Raw genomic sequence first — 23,408 nt, 5'->3', positions numbered from 1 at the left:
GGGGGGGGGGGGGGGGTGAATGAAGACTCGAGGAGCCTGCTGAGAACTCAGCCAGCAAAGTGTGCTAGACCCCCACCATGGTGGATGCTCTGTGAGGTGGGGTGGGGTGGGGTTATCACAAGAGAACTTGTTCTTTGGCCACCTCATTTGTTAATAAAATATTTAAAAAGCTCACCATTTTGAAATGTTAGGGCTGGGATTGTTTGGAGGGACTTGGCCTGGTGTGCTGTGAGCCTGACTCAATGCACTGTGGAGAATGTTCTGGATAAAGTGCTCCAGGGGGAGGCCTGAAGAAGGGAGGCCAGAGGCATCCTAAGTGTGGTCTGGCACAGTCCTCTCCACCTACCAAGGGACAAGAAAAGGTGGAGGCACTATCTGAGGCTGCTCCATCTGGCCTCTGAATCCATGACCGGGGGGGGGGGCTCTTGTGCTGGCTGGGCTCAGGACACATGGAGTGGCCCAATTTCATGCATTCACCACAGCACACAGTAGGTCCTGCCAGGTCCACTACCTTCCTTGGCTGTTCACTGATGGATGGAGGACAAGGTGGTCCTGAGGCATGAGGGGACAGCATGGGAAGGGTAAGGGGTCCCTCCTAGAAAGCCACAGTGTTCTAGGTTCAAGCCTGGCTCCATACACAGTCTGCTAGGGAGGGTGCGATTCAACAGGTTATGGGGGATATCCTGTAGCTCAGACCACTGTACGGTGATGATTCCCTTAAAGGCACTGCTGTGGTGCTTCCTCCAGTGTGTCTCCCACCCCAGACCCAGATATTCACCTGGTCATCTCCCTCTGAGGCAGCAGTCTGGGCAGCAGATCCTCTTGCAAAGGGCAAGGAAATCCTCAAGGTGAGCTGAAGGCCAAGGGCATGAGGAACACAGAGAGCAGACTCAGACTACAAACTCACCAAGAAACACACTTCCTGGGGACAAAGTTCAGATTTTATCAAACAGCTAAATGTAAACTCTTGAAAGTCTAAAATTTACTCAGCAACTACTGAACATTATTGCTCTAAAGACTAGCAAGACCGCAACCTCTCAGGGACTCCATTTGTGTGGTCATAGTCTGAAGTTCTATTTGTAACACCTCCATCTTCTACATGGTGAAAGGTAGATTCTGATCCTTTTATAAAACCAAAAGCAGGTTTCCAGCTTGCCAGAAAGGGTCTCCACCACACAGATGAGCTGAGCACAGGTGTGCAGGCTTGTCCTAATCATGAAAAAGACAACAGAAAATATAAAAAGTGAGCTCTGTGAACTTGGGATATGACTGACCATTCCTTTCCATAGTGTGCCTTGGCTGATTCGAGGAAAGAAACTATTGCTTCTGTACTTCATCCCTGCATTTATATCATGTTCACACTGATTTGGAACTCAATTTAAAAAGCCATAGAAAGTCACTGTGTCCAAGTGTAATTAGCTCCGAGGAGCTCCAGCCTGCTTTTGCCCTGATGCGTGGCTTTGGGCCCAGCCTAGGTCTGCTGGAATCTTGATATCCTCTGTGAAAAATGGGAATCCAAGAGCACTGACTCAGGAGGTTATTGAGAGAAGATGAAATAAGGTGTTCTAGAAAGTAGTTGGTGTGCCTGGCTGAGGGTCTCCTCCTCTGTACCCACCAGTTACTATAAAACCAGCCTTTCTCATTTCCCCTCTCACTCCTAGGCTTAGAGGGACCTTTCCAACAAGACTAAATATGGCAGTGGAAGTTCTCAAAGTAAAATTCGACATCAAGGTTCCTGTAGTATCCTAGCTTTGTGGTATCTTGTCCTCATTGCATAGTAGGGCAGAGGCCAGCACCACTGCACAGAGCCAGGCACATGGGTGTGAGCAATATCCCAATTTCCTTTCAGCTCTGGAACCAGGCAGGAGCACTGGGATCATAGACATTTTTCCAGGTGTGGTACAGTATGTCTGTTTCTAAGTAGCATGTGATGGAGGAGGAGGGGGTGAGAAACAGGTGTGGAGGAGCAAGAGGAGGAGGAGGAGAAGAAGAAAAGAACACAAGATGAAACTTGCTTTGGAGCTGAAAGACAAAACTATGACCATGGAGGGGCATTTCAATGAAAGCAGACTCGGTTCATGAGGAGGCCAAGACTCGTGTGACCACATGAGGCCTGTGGCACAGCTATAGAGCAGGGCTGTTCCAGCACTGTTCTCTCCATCTGAAAACCGAATGAACTGTACATACAACTGACTGAAGACTTCTAGAGACATTACACACTGAAAAAATGACCTGTGATTTAAGAAAGACTTAAAATAATAGATTAAATAAACACAAGGTTTTGAAGACCACTTGGGGTGCTTTTTGTAACCAATAACAAAAGTCAAAATGTCTCAAAAAATCTTCCCTGATTTTTCCCTCTGTCTCACAGTGCATTTATTTTTGTTGTAAAAGGGGTATCACAATGTTAAAGGGAACCTTGAAAATGTGTATATCAGCTTACCAAAGCAGCTATTTTAGTTTTTACATATCATCTCCTGTGCTTTGTCTGAACATCGTTTTTCATAGGTATAATTCCAGTGCCCATTTGCAGTTCTTAATCAAACATTTTCCCACATCATTACCATAGTCTTTAAAATTATCATTAGTAGTCTATGAGTTTGAGAATTTGCTTATTATGTTCCAATTGTTAAGACATTCATGTTTCTGGATTGGCTGTGATTATTATAGACACTGTTTGGTAGAATTAAAAACTTTATGGTTATTTCTTCACAGTGGGATTACTGAGGCTAAAATATCTTGCTATGAAATTTCATTTCCTTTTTAAACTGTTAGGGATTAAAAAAACGTTTAGATATACAGGTGAAAGAGAACAATGTAACCATCAGTGTCTCCTCTAAGGAGGAATAAAACTCCCTGCCCCTGCAATTCAGCAGAGACAATGTCCAGGCTCTGCCTGCACAGGGACATGTGTGTCCAAGACTCACAATACCAACAAATATAGCTGAAGGAAAGAATTAAAAAGCCCACAAATTGCCATCTATTTAGGTGGTAGTGTACAAGGTGATGACTAATGTGCATGTGTTAAGACATTCAAAGTCAGTTTTCCTGGATGACGTGTGCTTGTGTGCTTGCTTTGCCTAAACAAACCTGGCCTGACTCAGCCCTGCAATATCAGGTCTGATGGAAACTACTTCCTCCCATAGCCTTGTAATGTAGAAATTATTTCACGAATGAGGAAACTGAGGACTAGTAACATGAATATGTATCTTATTAAACAGGATGTGTACAAAAATTAAAAGAAAAAAGGCAAAGAGGAAAACCTTCTGGGAAGGGGGCTCAGCAAATGTGGAATGCCGCACCTGGCCCATCTAAGATCTCCAGATCACTTAGTTCAACCCCTCACTCTACCCACCTGGAAACTGGTATCAGAGAAAAAAGCAACTCGCCCAAGGTCAGACACTTATTCTTGGTGGAGCTGGAACACAAACACGTGCCTTCTGGCTGGTTTTATTGTGCCTCTGTTCTGATAGATTTGCAACCTTCAGTTCACTTTGCAACTGATCGTCTTTCTGCCAAGTCTGTTAAACGTGGTTCCAATCTAGGCCAAGCAAAATGATATGAGGTCTTTTTTGTGTTCCTGGCATTTCCACAGAAAAAAACCTCTTATTTTTCTCCTATGTTGACGATGTTAAAAGCAACAGGACTCTGTCATATCTGTGAACCTCACTGATAGTCCTAGGTTAGGAGCATCCTGGAGAATGGCAGGTTAAGAGTTTTGACTCTACAGAGTCAACAGCTTCATGTATAGTCGCACATCCCCAATCCCCAGCCCCAAGACTGGACCAAAGGAAGGAAGTATGTGCATTCAAGAAAGCTACAGGTCACATGGGGGTGACACATGGGGGTGATTTTCATCACAAGAGGGCAGCATGCTCCATTAATTCATTCATTATATAAAAGTGGCCCAAAGAGTCAACAGTGCATGGGGCCTGGCACATTACTATATTTAATTAAGACTCAAACCCAAGTACATTGTGCTAAGAGCAATATTATCTTAAGCCCATTCATCCATGAATTCAAAGATGTCCACAAGTGCAGAGAGTTGGCCAAGGATACATTAAATGAGCATTTGGCAAGTTCTCCAGGGACCAAAGGTTTGGGTTCAAATCCTAATGCTACTAGTAGCAGTGTGACCTTGGACAAATGACTCACCTTTTCTGTACCCGAATTCCCTCTCTGTATCATAGGGTTGATAAAATAGTGTTCCCCTTGTAGGGTTGTTTATGAATAAATGAATTAATTAATCCAGGCACAGTAGCATACACCTGTAATTCCAGCTGTTTGGGAGACTGAAGCAGGAGGAACACAAGTTTGAGGCCAGCCTGGGCAACATAGTGAGACCCTGTTTCAAAATAAAATATAATATAAATAATAATAAATATAAATAAGAAAGGCCAGGGATGTAGCTCAGTGGTAGTACTCAGTCCCTGGTACTAAAAAAAATTAATACAAAGCTCTTAAAAACAGTACCTATATGTAGTTATGGCTTCCAAAGTGGAAATTCTTGTTACCCAATTAAATTTTTTTCTTTCCAGCATTGCCTTAGTGGGAATTAGGATAAGGCTGGCGATAAGAGGAGATATAGTGGACCATCTTTCACAACCCTAAGAGCACCAAGACGACATCACCGTTTCAAATGGCAAAGTCCAGACTTTTAAGCCCAGAGACCAGAAGCCATATTCAAGGTTGAATACCTACCTAAGGGATTAGAACAATACATTGCCCACTTTTGAAACTGTCTTCACTTTTGTTTTGTAAGGGAACCACGCATCTAGGTGAACATGGATAAAGCAGCATGGATTAGGAAAGCCAAAAGCTTGGTTTGCATTATGATTTGATTTCACAGAGAGTAGAGTAGATGATCTGGCTTTCCACACTGAAATGATTTGGCTGAAGGTTCTTTCTTTCCTATCAGGACACGGCTGTCTTTCTGGCATTCTTCTTACTCACTCATGAACATTGCTACTGATTTTCCTGCCTGTAGCAAAAACCAGAGCTAGAGAGGACAGGCAGAAGAGAAACAGAACAAATGGGAGGGTAGGAAGTAGGTGGGTTAATTTCTAGAATCTTGACTTCTATATCAAGTCTTCCTCTTGCTGTGTCTAGGGGGCTTCCAGTGTGTGTGAGGCCATCAGCCTGGCAGTCTGGGCACAGTGAAGTTTTATGGGGTCAGTAAGCTTATCACCTACTGAGCAACCATGTGGAGCATCCCAGTTGCCCACTGCTGCATTTAGATTTCCAACACAATGTCCTCTAGGTGATGTGTAAGATCTTTTTCCACACAGGGCATGGTGGCATGTGCCTGTAATCCCAGAGACTCAGGAGAAGGCTGAGGCAGGAGGATCACAAATTCAAAGCTAGCCTCAGCACCGGAGTGAGACTGAAAATAAAAAGGCCTGGGGATGTAACTCAGGCTAAAACATCCCTGGGTTCAAATCTCAGTATTGGAAAGAGAAGTAGGGGAGGGGGGATCTTTTTCCTTCTGCTGAAATAACGCACTTGTTTCATTTTCCAGAAGGACCCACTGGTGGTCAACAAAAGCCTTCCATTTGATTCAGGAAGTCAAGTGTTTTCAACTTTTTCCTTATCACCCCCGCAAAGACTATTAAAGATACTTTTCTAATCCCCCTCCTCCAGTACATTTTAATACATAGAAACACTGTATATCTCTTTATCCTCCAAAGGGCCACAACCATGGAACATCTAAGTTCTTTTTTGTCTCTTAAGAACCCATTTCTGCCTCCTCAGGGGTGGTATCTCCTTGGTGAGAACACTTGATCCAGTCCAAACCTGAAGGTTCTTCTTATCCTACCATCTCCAAGAATCCCAAAGAGCTATCTGCCTTTCCATACATTATTCAACTTTTAATTTAATAAGCCTTAATGGCTTTAAATTTTACATTCTCTTGCTTTCTTTTCCTTCTTTTATCTGTCCTGAAGGTAGCTGTAATCTAAGTGCAAAAACTTTGCTTATGTCGTAAAAAAAAAATGCTGTTTGCAAAAGGGGAACAATCCCTCTGGACAGCTGTCATCTGAAGCACTCTAGCCCATGCAGCCTCAGAGAAGAATTTTCGAGATGTGTCCCTAACTCCTGCCACCAGCCAGTGGGCAGGACTTGAGGCCACATTTGCCTTTGCTGCTGTCCCACTTCTCTTTCTCACTTCCTGGATCCCCTACTCTCCAGCCCCCTTCAAGACACCCAGATATGTCTAGAATTCCCCTTTTGCAATAGAACCCAAGCTTCTGCCTGCCCCAGGCTGCCAACCTCCTTCATCAGCCCTCCCTAAACATCACCACCAAGTTCAGCTCGACATTAGAACATTAGACCAAGTCAAGTAATTCAGGAAGTACAGCTATCTGATGAGCTTACCCCTTTAAATACTTTACGTATCAGAATAAGGGCTGGTTGAACAAAAAAGTTCTAATTAGGCACATAAATGCAGAGACTTAAGGACAAATCTTTGTGTCCCCCCTCAACTGTCATCTGTGCAATCTCAGAAGGATTCCAGAACGTGGTTGGCATTTCTGGAAAGGTTTGATCCCTGCAATGTCTTAAGTATGAGTTGAGAAAGTCCATCTATCCATGTATTCATCTTACACATAAATACTGAATATCTACTTTCTGCCAGATAGTGTGTGCTGTTAGGAGAATAATGGCTAGGGTTATGTCTGGAACTTTTTAACCTGTTTACAAGTTAGTAAGTTAGACTGTTATTGGTTCATGGATGCTGACACAGACGCAGCCTCCTAGGTCAGAGGCGTAGAACTGTGACAGGACAGTAGACAGCATGAGCACCGGCAGGTCTGCACATTTTCCATGCTCCTTATCCCCACAGGGATAGTATGGTGGGGTCCAGGTGGATGCTACACATACATATATAGTGGCTTTGCAGAAGAACACTGAGCATGGGGACCCTGATATGTTACAGAAAGCAGCAAGCAAGTCTGCTGTCTCTCCTGGAGGAAGATGATAGTTCAGACCTCAAGATATCTATGATCAACATAATATCTGCTGGGAAACAGCCTGGGAAGAGTAGTCAGGGCCAACAATTGTCCACATAGCCAGCAACAAGGTGCAAGGATGCTCAAGACGCAGGCAGACTACCTCTCCCAACAGTGAGCTAAAACACAGGGACCCTGCCCTCCTACCATGTCCAGTCTACTGGGGAAGATGCAAGTATTTATTCAAATCATCAGTCAGCCATAAATATCAAATTACAACCATGATGAGGACTCAGAGGGTCTATCATAAGGTACATTCATTGCCCCCAGAACAGGGAATATGATATGAGGGGAGGAAGGTGAGAGATTCAGTAGTCAAAACAGCCTGGGAAAGGCCCTGTGGTTGCTGAAAGCCTGGCCACTGCAAAGGAGCATGGTTCAGGAGGAGGAGCACAGCATGGGCATGGCTGGGAAGAACAAGGTAGGGGCCCATTCCTGGACAGGCCAGGATTTCTTAGACTATAGGTCGTGACCTGCTAGGGGGTTGTTTTGGTATAACCCTGATTTCTGTTTTTAAAGGTGAAGCAGAATGTCAGAGTTCATCAGAGAGTAGCTTTGAGAAGCAATATGGATCTAGAGCCAGAAAGACACTAACTTGTTAATAAAGCATAAGTATTGTTTTGTAACACTTTTCTATATAAAATATGTGCCAATTATACTGAGTCTCAATATAAGTTGTGTTTCTTATTATGGGTAAAAGTTTAAAAAGTTTAAGGGTTTTGGTCTTTGAGAGTCAGTGAAGCCACTGCAAGGTTTCAGCAGAGGAATGTGGTGACATCAGGTTTATATTTCCAAAGATGCTTTGGCTAATGTATGGAGATTGGGTTGGGGGCCTTGAGGCAACCGCTGAGTTGCTCTTATAGTTGAGGCAGAGTAGATAGTGGCTAATGGACAGTTCTGGAAGGTGGCAGTTCTGGATTCTGACATTGAATACAGAGGTCTTGAGAGCCAGTTTTTGTATTCTGTGGTTGGGGCTTCAATCAGCATCGGAGTCCACCTGGAATATTAGTGCTCTCAGTTAGGACTTTCCTGTTTGCAAATAATAGAATCTTCCTTTGAGTATCTTAGGCAAAGGGGGAATTTTATAGGATGAATCCTTTAAATTCATAAAAAATTTTCCCTATAACCTGGAGGCTAGAAGATCAATATGGAAAATGGGCAGGAATCAAGACTGTTCTGGAAGGCTTAAAAAGTGGCACAATCAACATGACCAGGACTCCTGATAGTACTTTTATCTTTACCCATATTCAAAGCTCTGAGCAAACACATCCAACTGAGCAAGTTTAGTCACAGGCCATGCCACAGCTGCCAGGAAATAGGGCAAGGGAGGGCGTAGGCCCTTTGTTTTCCACAGTAGGAATTGGGGTGTTATCCCCCACACCCCACTGCAAGACGACTCACAGGGCTAGGTTCTCTCAGAAGAAAAGGGCCCTGAATTCTGAACCACCACAGTTCAACACAAGTCCATGATAATTTCTGATAGGAAATGAAGGACTTAAGCATAGAATTTTGGAGAAGGAGTGATGGTAAGGGATGTGATAAAGATCAGCCTCTTCCCTATCTTCTTGGCACCACTTCAGCTCTCCCTAACCTTAGGGAGCATGAAAAACTTTCTAAAATGTGACTGAGATGGCAGGTGAGAGGGTACTTAATATACTTTAGAAAGATGAATTTGAGCCAGGCACAGTGGCACATGCCTTGGATCTCAAGTTCCAAGGACAACCTGGGTGATACAATGAGACCCTCAGCAATTTAGTCAGATGGTTTCAAGATAAAATTTAAAAGCAGCTGTTAAAAGTTCCCCTGGGTTAAATCTGCTGCGTCTCCACTGACTCTGGCTGATACTGCATGGAGCAGAGAGGAGCTGACCCTGACAACCCCAGCTCAAATACAGATTTGTGAAAAAAATATTATTGCCATTTAAGCTGCTAAATTAGCAGTTCTTTGTTATTGCTGCAAAAATAATTGGAAAACTAAATATAACATCATTAGTAAAACTTTTGATTTTGTAAACAGGATAAATAAAATATACTAAATAAAAATGAATAAAGGGAAATATTTTTGAAGTGGTAAGAAAAGATAAATTAGATTTACCTACAGCACCGTAACTATCTCCAAAATACAATAGTGAAAAATTAATAATTAGAATGATATGCAGCAACATATACTTTGAAACATATTTAAAAAATCCTACATATTTTTCAAATATTTATAAAAACATAAATTTATAGAAGATAGAGCAGAAGGACATATATTATTAAATATGCTAGCATATCTATAAGATTTGAGAATGGGAAAAACAGAAATCAAAAGATATAAATGAAACAGCCAAGAGTGTTCTGTAATTGCTGACCCTGATTCACAGTTCCTTCTGGCACAAAAGTAGAATCTATTTCCTGCTCTCTTGTGCAGTTAGGTGTGGCCAAATGATATTAGTCTTACAATGGAATGTAGGTAGAAGGCATATATGTTATTTCCAGGACAGACTACTTAGTAAGGAAAACTAATAGATACCAAGGATAGACCAGATCCTACTCAGGGTCATAAAAAAACCTTCACAAATTTCATATATATATATATATACTTGCACACACACACTTATTGATTTCTAGTTGGTTCCATTATGAAATGTGTGTGTGTGTGTGTGTACAGAAAGATACCCAAAGAATCTCAAAACAGTGGAAAATGATAAGCAACACATTTTTAAATAATGCAGTTGCCAAAAATGAAGTTTCAAAAGAAATTAAAAAATATACTGAAGTGAATGAAAATACAATATATATAAAGTGACTGATGTGAAGCTAAAGCAACGCTTGCAGAGATATTTACAGCATTAAATACTTAGAAAGAAAGGGGCTAAGGGTATAGCTCAGTGGCACAGCATATGCTTACAATGCACATATATGAGGCCTTGGGTTCCAACTCCAGTGTTTTTTTTTTTTTTTTTTTTTTAAAAAAGGAAAGGAAAAAAAATGGTGTCAAATCTATAACAAAGTTCCCATCTCAAGGAATTAGGAAAAAAAAAAAAAAAGCAAAGTAAGCCCAAAGCTACCAGAAGAAATAAAATAAAAAATAAAAATAAAAAAGAATAGAAATAATAAGTTGAAATTAGACGAATAGAGAATAGAGAAAAATCAATCAAAACAAAAGCTTATTCTTTGATATGTCAATACAATTGACAAACTAATATTGACTAAAGACGGTGAGAGTGACAAGAGAGACAGGTAAGAAAAAGAAAGATAGGAATTACCAATGCCACGAATGAAAGGGGAGATTATTATAGATCCAGCAGACATTGTAAGGATAATAAAGAACTATATAAACCACTCTGCATGTAAATTTGACAACTGAACAGAAATACCAACTCCTTAAAATCTATGAACTATCAAAACTCACCCAAGACGAAACAGATAACTTGAAGTCATAACCACTAAAGAAACTGAATTAATGGCTTAAAAATTTTTGATAATTTTTGATAAGGAAGTCTCTAGGGCCCAGATTGTTTTACTGCTGAATTGTCTCAAACAAAATAATAAATAAGCAATTTAAAACCACGTCTTCCAGAAAGAAGAAGAAAACAACTTATAAGAAGGGTTTGGGGCTGGGGATGTGGCTCAAGCGGTAGTGCGCTCACCTGGCATGCGTGCGGCCCGGGTTTGATCCTCAGCACCACATACAAACAAAGATGTTGTGTTTGCCGAAAACTAAAAAAATAAAATATTTAAAAAAAATCTCTCTCTCTCTCTCTCTAACAAAAAAAAAGAAGGGTTTGGAGGGCAGGGTTGCAAAGTTCATACACAAAAATCAATCTTACTTCTGTGGACTGGCACTGAATATGTCAAAACTCTAATTAAAAACACGACACTAGGGGTGGGGCTGTAGCTCAGTGGTAGAGCCCTTGCCTCTCAGGTGTGAGGCCCTAGGTTTGATCCTCAGCACCACATAAAAATAAATAAATAAATATATTGTGTCCATGTACAACTAAAAAAAATATTTTTTAAAAAACATGATACTATTTACAATTGATCCCCAAATTTTTCTTCAGTCTAAATCTAACAAACTACTGCAGGATTTGTATGAAGAAAACTAGAAACCTCTCATGAAAAAGTTTTTAAAAGACTGAAATAAATAGAGAACAGTGTGTGCTTATGATTCACAGACTGAAGATGTTAATTCTCCCCAAACTAATTCATTGGCTTAATGAAATTTTATCTAAAATATTTTTTTGTAGATAAGAGAACTATTTTTAAATTTACACAGAAATGTAAGAAAATCAGTAAAATCACACTGCCCAGTTTCAAAATTACTGCTCTCTCTCTATAGAAATCAAGACAATTAGGTACCTGGTAGAGGGACAGATACACGTCAGTGGAATAGGACATAAGTAAATTCACGTAAGTAAAGTCAATGGATTTTGACAAAAAGGCAAAAGCAATTCAAAGGAGAAAGGATTTTTTTTTTTTCAAAAAATAGTGTTAGAAGAATGATATCCTTAGCTAAAAATGAACCTTGACCTAAACCTCACATTTGAAAGCAAAAATCCACTCATTTTGTTCAGGATTACTGTGGTAATTACATGCATCTCTATATATGATTAAATTTTATCCAAATGTGAAGAGTAAAGCCATCAAACTTTTAAAAGATAACACTACAGAGAATTTTTATGACCCAAGGCTAGGTGGAGTTCTTAGACATAATGCCCAAATCATGATTCATAAAAGAAAACTACCAATAAGTTGGACTTTATCAAACCAAATCATTTTGCTAAGAAAGATCCTGTTAAGAGTATGAAATACAAGGTGCAGACTGGGAGATAATATTTGTGATTCATAATTCTGACAGGAGACTTATATTCAGAATTTAAAAATCTCTAAAAGCAACAGTAAAAAAAAATAAATAAAAAGTCCAATTAGAAAATGTGCAAAAAGACTTAAACACTTCACCAAAGAGATTATTCAAATGTTCAATGTTAAGCACATGAAATGATGTTCAATACCATTAACTACTGAAAAAATACAAATTAAAGTCATGATGATATAAACACCTATTAGAATGACATGGAAAAAACAAACAAATAACAACTCCTGATAAGAACATAAAGCAGCTAGATCTCTCACACACCATAAGTGGGAATATAAAACAATGCTCTGAAAAAGAGTTTGACAGTTTTTGTTTTTTTTTTATAAAGTTAAATGTAGACAGTAAGACTCAGAAATTGTACTCCTGGATATTTACAGAAATGAGAACATGTATCGACACAAGAATCTACACATAAATATTTATAGCAACTTTCTTTGAATAGCTGACAACTTGAAATAACCCAAAAGTCCTTTAATAAGTGAATGGATAAGCTGTGGTTTATCCGCACACTAAAATACTATTTGGTAGTAAAAAAAGAACAAACCATTGCTACATGCAACACATTGAAAGAATTTCAAGGTTGTTAGCCTGAGCAAAAAGAAGCCAATCCAAAAAGGTTATGTGCATTGTGTGATTCCACTTATATATCTATTGAAAAGACAAAATTGTGGTTATGGAGAACAGATCAGTGGTTGCCAGGCAGGGGTTACATTTGTAGAGAGGGTTATGATTATAAAATGGAGCCTGAGTGCTTCTTTGTGATGATTAAATCATTTTGTTCAGGATTACTGTGGTAGTTACATGCATCTATATATGTGATTAAATTTCACTGAATGATATGTAGAGAGAAAACAAGTAATTGATAAAATTCAAATGCATCTCCAGGTTAGTAGGCAGTATCATACAAATGTCAGTTTCTTGGTATTGATAATGTAGAGGTTATATATAGGTTATATAAGATTTTACTATTAGAGGGTTTAGGAATTCTGGGTGAAGGTACATAGGGATTCTTGCTACTTTTTACAATTCCTTGTGACTATAAAATTTATTTTCTAAAATTTTTTTTAGATGTTCATATTTATTTATATGTATTGCTGAGAATCGAACCCAGTGCCTCACACAAGCTAGGCAATGCTCTACCACTGAGCCACAGCCCCAGCCCTAAAATTATATTTTTAAAAAATGAAAAAAATTGGTATAAGATTCTGTTATCTATGCTGATAATAAACTATGAAAAACATCAACTCTGTCTTACATTTCTGCCTAAACCTATTCCACACTTTCCTATTTGTAGCTCTCCTTTCTCTTCCCTCCTCCTCCCTCATCATTGGAAATAAGCATACTAAAGCAAAGTCTCTTAAAATTGCAGCTTTCTAAAGCAGTTTTCCAGAACTTCGTGACTTTGCTGTTACTCTCCATTTCCCATCACTCCCCCCCAGAGAAGCAGCTAAATTCCTCATATTTATTTAAGGGGGGCTTCCTGAGGTCCACTGCCTTATGGTGTGTTTGCCTTTTACTTATAAGAGGAATCTTGATGAGTTCCATTTTCTAGGGATTGCTTCAAAGAAGAGTCCTTTGTAGCCTGGGCTGTTCTTTTCATACTGATACTCCCTGCAAGAACACAAAGTGTATGTCATGCTAGGCACCCAGAAAAAGATTACTGGAAGACACACAACAAGGTATTAAATAAATTAGAGAATAAAAAGAATATTTTTCACTTACAAGAGAGACCAGACTCAAAATTGCTTCTGAAGAGCCACCTCACTTGATTTCATCATAAAACAGATGCAATGATTTCTCATAAATTCCATCTGTTATATAATAAAATATCTATGTATTATATACCAAAAAATTTTTTTTGCAGCTTTCATATGAAGAGGACCCTAACATTTTATAATACAACATCTAATCCTGGCTATATCCAGATTTTGTGCCAATGTTAAGGACTTTTCAAATCCTGCCCTGGCCCATAAATTCCAAAACTCCTTGAACCTATTCAAGAAGTTCATCTTTTCCTGGCTCCAGGAGATGAAAAATTGTACATTGCAAACAAACAACAACAATAATAATCACTGAAAAATTATTTATTTTATCTAAAAAGCAAAAGAAGTAGAAGCCTCTAAACGACAGTAATGGGGCCCGATGATAGGCTTTAGGATTCAAATTACAATTTCCTTAGCCCAAGAGGGATCCTCTTTAGTGATGGAGGAAAAACTCTTCAAACTGACATGAATAGTACTATAAAATCCTACAACTGTTTTTGTAAGTGCAAAATTCTATTTTTTATAATTATAAAATTATGAGGTGATAGATCAGCTTTCACCAGTCTGATTTGCCTTGTGCTCTTTCTCATTTCTCATTTGCTCTTTCTCATTTACCCTTTCCTCTTTCTCATTTCCCCCCTTTCCTCTCCTTCCCTTTCCTCTATTCTTGGCAAAATTTTATGAATTAATCAAAAAAAGCACTCAGGTGTTATTTACATACTTATCCAGTCCAGATAAAATTCAAATGATTTTTTAAGTTTCTTAAGCTTTACTCATATTGGCTTTTAAAAATTTTTTCTTGCTAAAAGTAACAGAAGAGAAAAAAGTTAGCCATGAGCTAGAATAACGGCCTTGGTTACTATGTTGTAAGATATGAAAGGCAGGAAAACTAGAAACTTTTGATGTGATTTAAATTTTTGGTTTAAGAATATGGAGGTCTGTTGAATATAAACATCAGAGAGTTTTATTAGAGAATAATCCAGGTAATACTCCTGATGATATCCCTTTAGACAAATTGAAATGAATTTAGTTTAAAAACAACAGTGCTGACACACTGTTTTTACCATCATGTAAAATGTCAGTACAAAGTGCTCGTCTGTACAAGACTTGGATTTAGTTTTTTTAGGATTTAAATTCTCTAAAACTTGGATTATGGATCTTGATTTAATCATGTGAAATTCTTATGCTACAAATCATAAGGATTAAGTGTGTAAACATGAATTGTAATTTTTAGATCTACAGTTTTAAGAACTTAGGCTCATATTTACTAGATTTAATTAATAAACAGTATTTAGATACTCTGACAATTTCTAAGATATAAAACAATGGTCACTCAACATGGCTTTAACCTTGTCTTCTATTTTTATACACTGTAGAATGACTAAAGAGTAATCAAGTCCAAATGTCTTTGATAATATTTTTTGAATTTAAAATCTATAAATGATATAAAATGTATAGTCATGGAAGAAAAAATTTAGTTTCTGGTGTTATATATACCAGTTCTCTCTGTTGAAAAGAAATAGGTTATTTTGGTTAAGGTAAAAATTAATAAAATGGTTGAGACCACACCAGAATACAGTTACAAAGTAATACATCTCATACATATGAGATAATGAATGTGAGGACCTCGTGTATATAGTTCAGTGATAGAGCACTTACCTTACACACACAATGGAAGTGTTTACTGGTTTATTAAGGGAGCTGTTCATCTCATTATGATGATAAATTCAGTATAATGTATGTTGGCTTATTTAATATGTTCATAAAGGTAATTATTTTAAATTTAATTTTAAATTTATTACAATTTATGTATACCTAAACAAATATTTAGAAAGGCTTTAGAAAGTATATTAATAAAGGGCAAATTCTTCACAGTAAGTCATTATTTGGATTACAAAGTCAAATTAGAGTTTTCTTTCTATAAAATGACCCAACTCCTTCTGTATTCAGATAAACGTTATTTTTGAAAATAAAATATGGTGACTGGGAAAGGAGCCAAAACCAGTCACCTATAAGGAGCCTAAGGGATAGGGATTTGGTTTAAATAACCTTGACAAAATGTGGTTTGAAATTCTTCTAGGAGTCAGTATAATGGGCATGTGTTTTATTTTCCTGGGAGTGGCCACTGTCTACATCCATAGGTTTGCTAAGGGGGGCAAGGAAAAAAGGGTTGCCCATTTTCCCTATAAATGGAATTTGATGGAAAGACATATATTTGGAGTTAATCGTTATTATAAATCAAAGGGTTTGGAGAACACGGATTAAGGAAGCATTTTCTTGATTGATGAAAAAAACTCAGTATGGTCATCTACCCCTGCTAGAAGGCTACTTGATATATTATGCAGCATGCAGTGTGTTACATAATACATGTTCAAAATAAAGTTAAAACCACAATAAAATGAAAAAGAAAAAAATATGGTGAGATCCCCATACTTTTGGCACACTCTTGAAGCAAAGTTCCTTGTTTTTGAAAAACTAAATTTCCTATAATCATCACCACGTACTTTTGCTGACCTTTTTACAGTATCAATATGTAAAGATTTCTTGCTTTTAAATAACACTTCATATTTTGTTTCCTTGTCAACTCTTCTTTAATTTGCCTTTTCCAATTGAGAGTAAAACTGCTATACTCTCTTTTGAGTATCCTAGAATGGCCAAAAGGTTATTTGCTTCTGAATCTTGTAAACAGTAGAATAGAAATGGTTAAATTTATTTGGTATTTCCAAATTTTAACCTAAAACCATCATTATTTTCCAATTATAAAATAACAATAACTGACAAATCATTAGAAAAAAGTGATTTAGTATTAGAAAAACTACCTATGAGTCTTGATGCAATGCGCCTTTTAAGGAGATCTTAGACACTTGAATCTTAAAAGTTTTCTAGGAGGAGATGTCCTCTGATGGAGACTGCTAATTCAAGACCTGGAAGAGATGGTGACAAAATATGGACACTTTCTACCTAACATGGAAGAATAAGAGTAATCAAGAGTAATTTTCTCAAGGCTCTGTTTGTTGTTGTTGTTCTTGTTTTTTTTTCTGATTTATTAGTTCTTTTTAGTTATACTCGACAGCAGAATCCATTTTGATATAAACATACAAGTACAGAATGTATTTTGTTCCAGTTAGGATCCTCTTCTTATGGATGTACAAGACGGTGGGATCCACGATGTTGTTTTTATATATGTACACAGGAAAACTATGTCAGATTCATTCCACTGTCTTTCCTTTTCCTATTCCCAAGTTCTTTTTTATTCTTTTGCTTAGTTGCTAATCTTATTTGCTGTACTTTGGCACCCCCCATCAATCACCTAAAAGACTTCACAGAATCCTTGCACATATTCTCACAGTTAATTTAGAGCTGTTACTTTAAACACTACAGATGGTTGATTTTCTTCTACAGATCCCTTCTGATATTTAAATTTTCTTCACATTTGTTGGCCCCAGACTTCAGCCTTTTAAAACATGGAACTTACCCTAAGTCAATAAAATACTTCAGCTGAAATCATTACAGCAAAGCTCACTAGGACTGGGAACAGTACTGGAGCTAGCTTTCCTTGCTTCCACAAGGGTCAGTCTGTTCTCCTCAGACATTATACAGCCTGATTCACAAGAACTCTTTACCTTCACTCAGGAAATCTGCCTGCCTCAAGGAAAAAGCAGCTGGCTCACACTTGCTGTGATAAATGTGCTCCCAATACATCACAATGTAGGAGGTGCAGCTAAAACAGTGCACAGAGGAATATTTCTAGCATTCTATACAAATTCAGGACATAAACAAGGAAGGAACACCTCCCCTATTTTAATGAGGCCCCCAATTCCCAGATAACAAAACCAAAGATACTACAAGAAAACTATAGACCATGTCCCTCATGGATACAAATGTAGAAAACCTGTGACCAATTATTAGCAAATTGAATAAAAAAATATATAGTTGATTCAACATTCAAGAAAGGTACTTTCCTCCCTCATGACCTTTATATGATAGGCTTCTCATTACTTAGCTCACACAGTGCCGGTTAAGTGTTGGGTACTGTTTCAATCCCAAAGGTATGATGGGTAAAACAGTGCTCAAAACTATCAAAAGTCCCTGATTTCACAACACTTATTGTGGAAGAGTGAAATAAATGTAAAATCTGTCAGGTAAGTGTTATAGAGAAGGAGAAAGAGGGTGAAGGAAACAGGGAATGCAAAAGTGAGGGCAGATTAAGGAGCTGCTAAGATGTTCGTTTAATACATAGTATGGTTAAGGTAAGTTATCTGCTGAAGCCCAAACTGCCAAAACAAAAAGGAAGTGAAAGCAGCAGCTTGTGGATACCTGCAGGAAGTGTCACAGGCAAAGGGAAGGACAAGTGCCAAGGCCCTTGATCTTAGGCAAAATGGGGCATGCCTAGTGTATTTTTAGGAACAGATTTGGGGCAACAAATAAGGAAAATATTGAGAGAAGATAAGGTAGAGAGGACACAGGGAAGGGCACGTACAGGCACTCCAGGCGTTATAGGGCCTTTTAGGTCTCTAAGATGGGAGCCATGGGGTTGGGGGGTTCACACAGGAGTAGCATGATCTGACATTATACTGGTTAGCTTATAACTTAACTCCTATTCCTTGATCCATCCACTTTAGACAAGAATGCTCACTGAGCTGGGGGCAGTGATGCACACTGGTAATCCCAGAGACTCCGGAGGCTGAGGCAGGAGGATCGAGAGTTCAAAGACAACCTCAGCAACTTAGTGAGACCCTGTCTTTAAATAAAATACAAAAAAAAGGGGGGGGGCTGGGATGTGGCTCAGTGGTTAAGTCAATCCTTGGTACAAAAAAAAAAAAAAAGGGAATGCTCATTATTTATAGTAGTAAAACACTAGGTCGGGGGATTATTCAACCACAGGCATTGTGATATTGTACCACAACTATTAAAAGGAATACTATGCAAATACAAAAAAAGATGATAAATGGAATGACTGAGAAAAGTAGTTCTAAAACACTATATATTACCCCATGAATATATATGCCTGGATAAAAGTCTGGAAAGACATATACCAGTGAGTTAAAAAGAGAACAAATTCCTGGAGAGATGAAGAAAGCAAAAAAACATAAGGAATATTTTTCTTTTGTGCTTCCTTGTGTTGTTAAAAGCTCCTAGGGCAGATGTTTATTATATACAGTGAGAAAAAAATTATTTGGAAATATCCAAAGGATGTATTACTAGATCTATATGCTAGAATGACCTTTCTTTGCTTTACCTTAAAAGCTCAAAACAATCACCCATGATGAAAACTGGACTTCTAATACGTATCTATACACATTAACTATTCCATAAAAAAAGCTCAAAACAATTATATGCAACCCATTTCAGTCCTGTAATAATAAAAAATACATTAACTAAGTGGCATGTTAACTGACTTGTGGCTAACAAGTCTCTATAATGAGCCAGTGACACTCAGCAAGGGCTTAGAGAAGGTTAACTGCCCTGAACCACTGCTGAAACTAGTACTATTTTTTCTCTCTAGAACATAGTAGCACTTACTGATGTAACCTAGTTTGCCAATTTTTTGATAATAAGTCTATACATTTCTCTTACTATGACTCAAAAATGCCAAGATTCTAAGACAAGGAGAAGCTTTGGTTGATAAGAACCTCCGGCCAACAGGGCATCAGAGAAGACATATCCAATGGGTACTGAGAAACAAACAGCCATACTTGGAGAGGGTCCAGGACCATCTGGTGGATTCTCTTCAGTGTTTCAGAGATGTGTTCTAGTTTTTGGTTGCTGTGCAACAAATACCCTAAACCTAGTGGTATAAAACAATAGTCACGCCTTATCACCTCTCAATTCTGGACTCAGGTAGTTCTTTGGGCTTTCCTTATTTGCTTGTGGTCAGATGCTGGCTGGAGCTGGAGTCATCTAGAAGACCTCCTCACTCATGTCTGGTGGCTGATGCTGCCTGGGATTTCTCACAGCAGAAGCTTGCCAGCAAGAAGATTCCTGAGACAGGTAAAAGGCTTTTCTAATGAAGTCATAAAGCATCACTTCTGCTGTACTCTAATTACCTAGAAACGAGTGACAGCCCATACTCAAGAGTGAAACTGACACCATCTCTCTTAATGGGAGAAGTGTCAAAAGAACTTGCAGGCAGTTTAAAACCATTAGTCTACATTCTAGCCCGATGCAGCCTTCCCTGCAAAACAGTCACCTCTTCCAAGATTTCCTGAAGTCCTCTTAACCCATCAGGATTAAGCTAGTGCTATAGGACCCCGTGTCATGTAAACTGGCTCAGGGTACAGAACCAGTCCCTCTGGTGAAGTTTCCCAAGTACTAATCCTCACTATCTTTAGTTCCATAACTAAGGAGACAAACTGTCTACTCCTCTTCATGCACCCAACATTGGTGAGCTGCTGGGATGGAGGTGAGCAATCTGATATTTTTCAAGGGGAGGCACATAATAGCCATTTGTTCATAACAATTCTGAAATACCTTTGGGTCCAGTTCTGTTCTCTGGGAACACTCCAATTTTTGCCTCTCAGTTCTTGGGTCTGCCCTTTAAATTCTTTCCTGTTCAAATAAAAAATGTTGTCTGGGATGTAGCTCAGTGGTAGACCACTTGCTTAGTATGCAGGAGGACCTGAGTTCAATTCCCAGCCCTGCAAAAATAAAAAGCAGCTAGAGTTTGCAGTTGATTATTTGTAGAAGTTGAGGGTTCAAAGGCTATTTTTCATTTTTTATTGTTTTCATTCCTACTAGTCTAAGCTGTGGTATGTCTGCCAATATAATTATCTAAAAAACTTGTGGTTTACTGTGAATCTTACCAGGGATTTACTCCATTATACAAATGCCAAACCCACAAATCTCTCTGGGACAAGCTTTCCTACCTTGAGCTCTTTGTAATGCTGCTTTGGGAGAAGGCCATGAAGGTTCTTAAGCCCTCTCCTTCACCTTTTATTAAATGGAGAGGACCAATGAGGCATACACTTGGAAGGCCTTGTCTGTATGTGTGCAGTGCAGGAATGAAGCCGGGGCCTCAAACATGCAAGAAAAGCACTCTACCACTGGGTACACCCCGAGCCCGGTCTTTTGAAAGGGTCTTTGGGGCTTCATCTAAAATCTCCCTGAGGTCTTCCAGACACGCCCTTGGCTTCATCTTCAGAACGTTTTCCTGGGTTTGCTCTCTGGACAGGAGCTATTTCTTAATTTCAGTGTCCTTTGCCATCTGGGCAGGCTTGGAATAAGAATGTTAATAACAATTTTTAAAAGTTATCAAGTCTTGGTTCCTTTATTTAATAGTGCTTCAGCTTTTCTTTTTATTTCAGGCAGATAGAAGACATGTTGCCCTTCAACAATCTGCCTGGAGACCTGAATAGTTATTCTTTGAATTACTAGACACATTTCTTATTCACTATGATATTGAATGTGGTCGTGTTGCAAAAATCTTTGTTGTGACATAGCAAGAAATCCTTTCCTCCAAATTCCAATAACATTTTCTTCATTTTACTTTATGCCCTGACAGGCCCTCAAGATCCATCAGGCTTCCACCAAGTTTCCTCAGTTTTGCCAATTTCCACCTGTTGCCTAGTCACAAACATATCAGCGTTTTGTAATGGCAGGCCCTACTTAGATAATAACCTATGCCATAATCTCTCAGTCCTGCATGCCTGCTGACCTCAGCTGGGATTTCCACTCCACTTGGAGCCTCATGCAATTGCAGCCAGATGGTTGGGTTTGGAATCTTGAAGTCTTCCTTGCAGGACTGGTGGTTAATGGAGGCTGCTGGTTTGGATGCTCACAAGCAAGCCCCTCCACAAGACCTAGGATTCCTTGCAGCATACTGACTGCCCAGCAAAAGCAATCCTCCCAAGACAGCCAGGTAGAAGTTGTATTGCTATTTCTAACCTAGACTCCAAAATCACAGAGCATCATTCCCACAGCATTCTACTATTCAAGGAGAAAAAGTACACTCTACTTTTGAGGAGTATTGGAAACTTCTATGCACATCATTAAAAACCTCCTGGCCTCTGTTCTTTTCAGTCATAAAGGTATTTGAGGTGTGTCATGCTCACAACTGAGGAAAGCAGTCTAGGACAGTCAAGTCAGAGAGCACATTTAGGTTCTAGGGCTTAACTTATTCATTTTCTGTGACCTTCAGCAAAACACCTGGTCTCTCCAAGCCAACTAATTCATCTGATTCTACAAATATGAAAGTGTAATTTCCAATAAAGGGAGTTAGTACAGGTGGGCTAATGAGAACATACCTGCCTTTTAAAATTTTTATTTAATTATTTTATTTTAGTTATACATGACAGTAGAATACACTTTTTGTATGATACATCATATATAATTCTCATTCTTCTGGTTGTACATGATGTAGAATTACACTGGTCTTATATATGTACATAGGGAATAATGTCTGATTTATTCTACTGTTCTTCCTACCTCCATAACCCTTCCCCACTCCTCAATCCTCTCTACCTAAAGTAACTTTATTCTTCCTTACAGTGCCCCCCCCCAATTGTGAATTAGCATCCGCATATCAGAGAAAACATTCAGCTTTTGGTTTTTTGGGATTGGCTTATTTCACTTAGAATGATATTTTCCACTCCAACCCAAGTAGCACTGATCATTAAGAGAGTTGGTAATATATTTACTTTCTTACTGAACCATTTGTGGCTGACAAAAAATGTGCAGAAAGTTTTTTGAAACATTCTCAGCACATAATGTTTTCAGAGTGAGAAACTCTACTTTGGCTTGTGACCAAGCCCACTCTAAAGCAATGACAATTTTAAGCTGAGGGGGATATATATTCTTTGGTTTAAAAGTTAACCAGCCTAAATATAAACTTAAAAGTCTATTCAAGAAGACTGAACATCCCTCCCCATTCCTGCATTATCATGTCAGCAAAACAAATACTATTTGGGAATGGTGAAACACATTTTTTTTAGTGTCATCCAAGTATAAACCACTGGGATAGGTACATATATATTTCATTTCCACCTAATGGCTTAAAGGCTACTACATGAGATCACACAAGTGTGTAGATAACTATAATAAATGGCATTATGCTAATGAGCATGACTCAGTTGTTAGAAATGATGAGTTATAAGAAGGGAGGGTTCAAAATAGGTCAGCACAGGGAAGAACAGCCTCTGTAAGCAAGGGCATTTTGAGAAAGCCCTTGTGGAAACGGTAGGACATTCAGAACCAAAATGTGAGGGAAAAATAATCTCAACATTTATTCCCCTGGATCACTACAAAAGTCTGTTGAAGAAATACTTTCAGTGGGGCTTAAGATACATGGAAATAGGTGACTGAAAAGATAGTCTGAAACATTAAGAGTCTGAAACATTGAGTATTCAGGTGTTAAAATTTCCTAAGCTCAACTATAAAGTAAGTGCCTCAATAAAACTGTAAAAACCCAGCTTTAAATTCTCTTCAAAATGACCTACAAACTAGGAACTGACAACTCCCCTTGACTAAGCATTAAGGTTTTCATTGTCTGCCTTTGGAGATATGGGGCTCCCAAGGACATTGACCCATCTGTCCTCTCCTTTCACTTTAACCTCTGAGTTTTCTAGGATCAAGAAAGCATCCTATGGAGAAGAGAAGATGGCGGCGAGGGGAGTGCATTACCCCCGTGTGCTGCTTCACTGTGTGGGAGTATGACAAGTCAGGACGGCTAAAGGATATCTTGTTAGGAATTTCCAGCAATAGTGGGGTGCTCCGGAACCTGGAGGAAGGATTTCCATCGCACGAGGATCGGCTACGGGGACTCAAACGCGAGAGGTTTGTCGCA

At 38.7% G+C, this 23,408-nt stretch overlaps 2 protein-coding genes and 1 long non-coding RNA gene across 3 annotated transcripts in view; 2 read left to right on the top strand and 1 right to left on the bottom strand.

Moving 5' to 3' along the window:
• Positions 1 to 9,941, top strand: part of Nod1 (nucleotide binding oligomerization domain containing 1) — a 62,514-nt gene extending 52,573 nt beyond the window's left edge. Inside the window, exon 13 of the mRNA XM_015490187.2 lies at positions 4,539 to 9,941. Coding sequence (XP_015345673.1) covers positions 4,539 to 4,611 — 73 coding nt within the window. The 3' untranslated portion in view covers positions 4,612 to 9,941. The remainder of the gene's footprint in view (positions 1 to 4,538) is intronic.
• Positions 920 to 4,618, bottom strand: LOC107146144. Its single transcript, XR_001503995.2, has 2 exons — positions 4,156 to 4,618; positions 920 to 3,541 (listed from the first exon to the last, which is right to left on the bottom strand). It is a non-coding gene; the product is annotated as an uncharacterized LOC107146144 (long non-coding RNA).
• Positions 9,942 to 14,811: 4,870 nt separating the features above from the next.
• On the top strand, positions 14,812 to 16,614 carry LOC107146270 (NADH dehydrogenase [ubiquinone] 1 alpha subcomplex subunit 1-like). Its single transcript, XM_048786413.1, has one exon. It carries the CDS (start codon positions 15,686 to 15,688, stop codon positions 15,890 to 15,892), a length of 207 nt encoding a protein of 68 aa, XP_048642370.1. The 5' UTR covers positions 14,812 to 15,685; the 3' UTR covers positions 15,893 to 16,614.
• Positions 16,615 to 23,408: the final 6,794 nt, after the last annotated feature.

Source organism: Marmota marmota, unplaced genomic scaffold (genome assembly GCF_001458135.2).
Source record: "Marmota marmota marmota unplaced genomic scaffold, marMar, whole genome shotgun sequence".
In the NCBI taxonomy this organism is placed as follows: Eukaryota; Metazoa; Chordata; class Mammalia; order Rodentia; family Sciuridae; genus Marmota; species Marmota marmota.
Note: the sequence above shows the minus strand (reverse complement) of the source record. Positions and strands in the feature narration are given on the sequence as shown.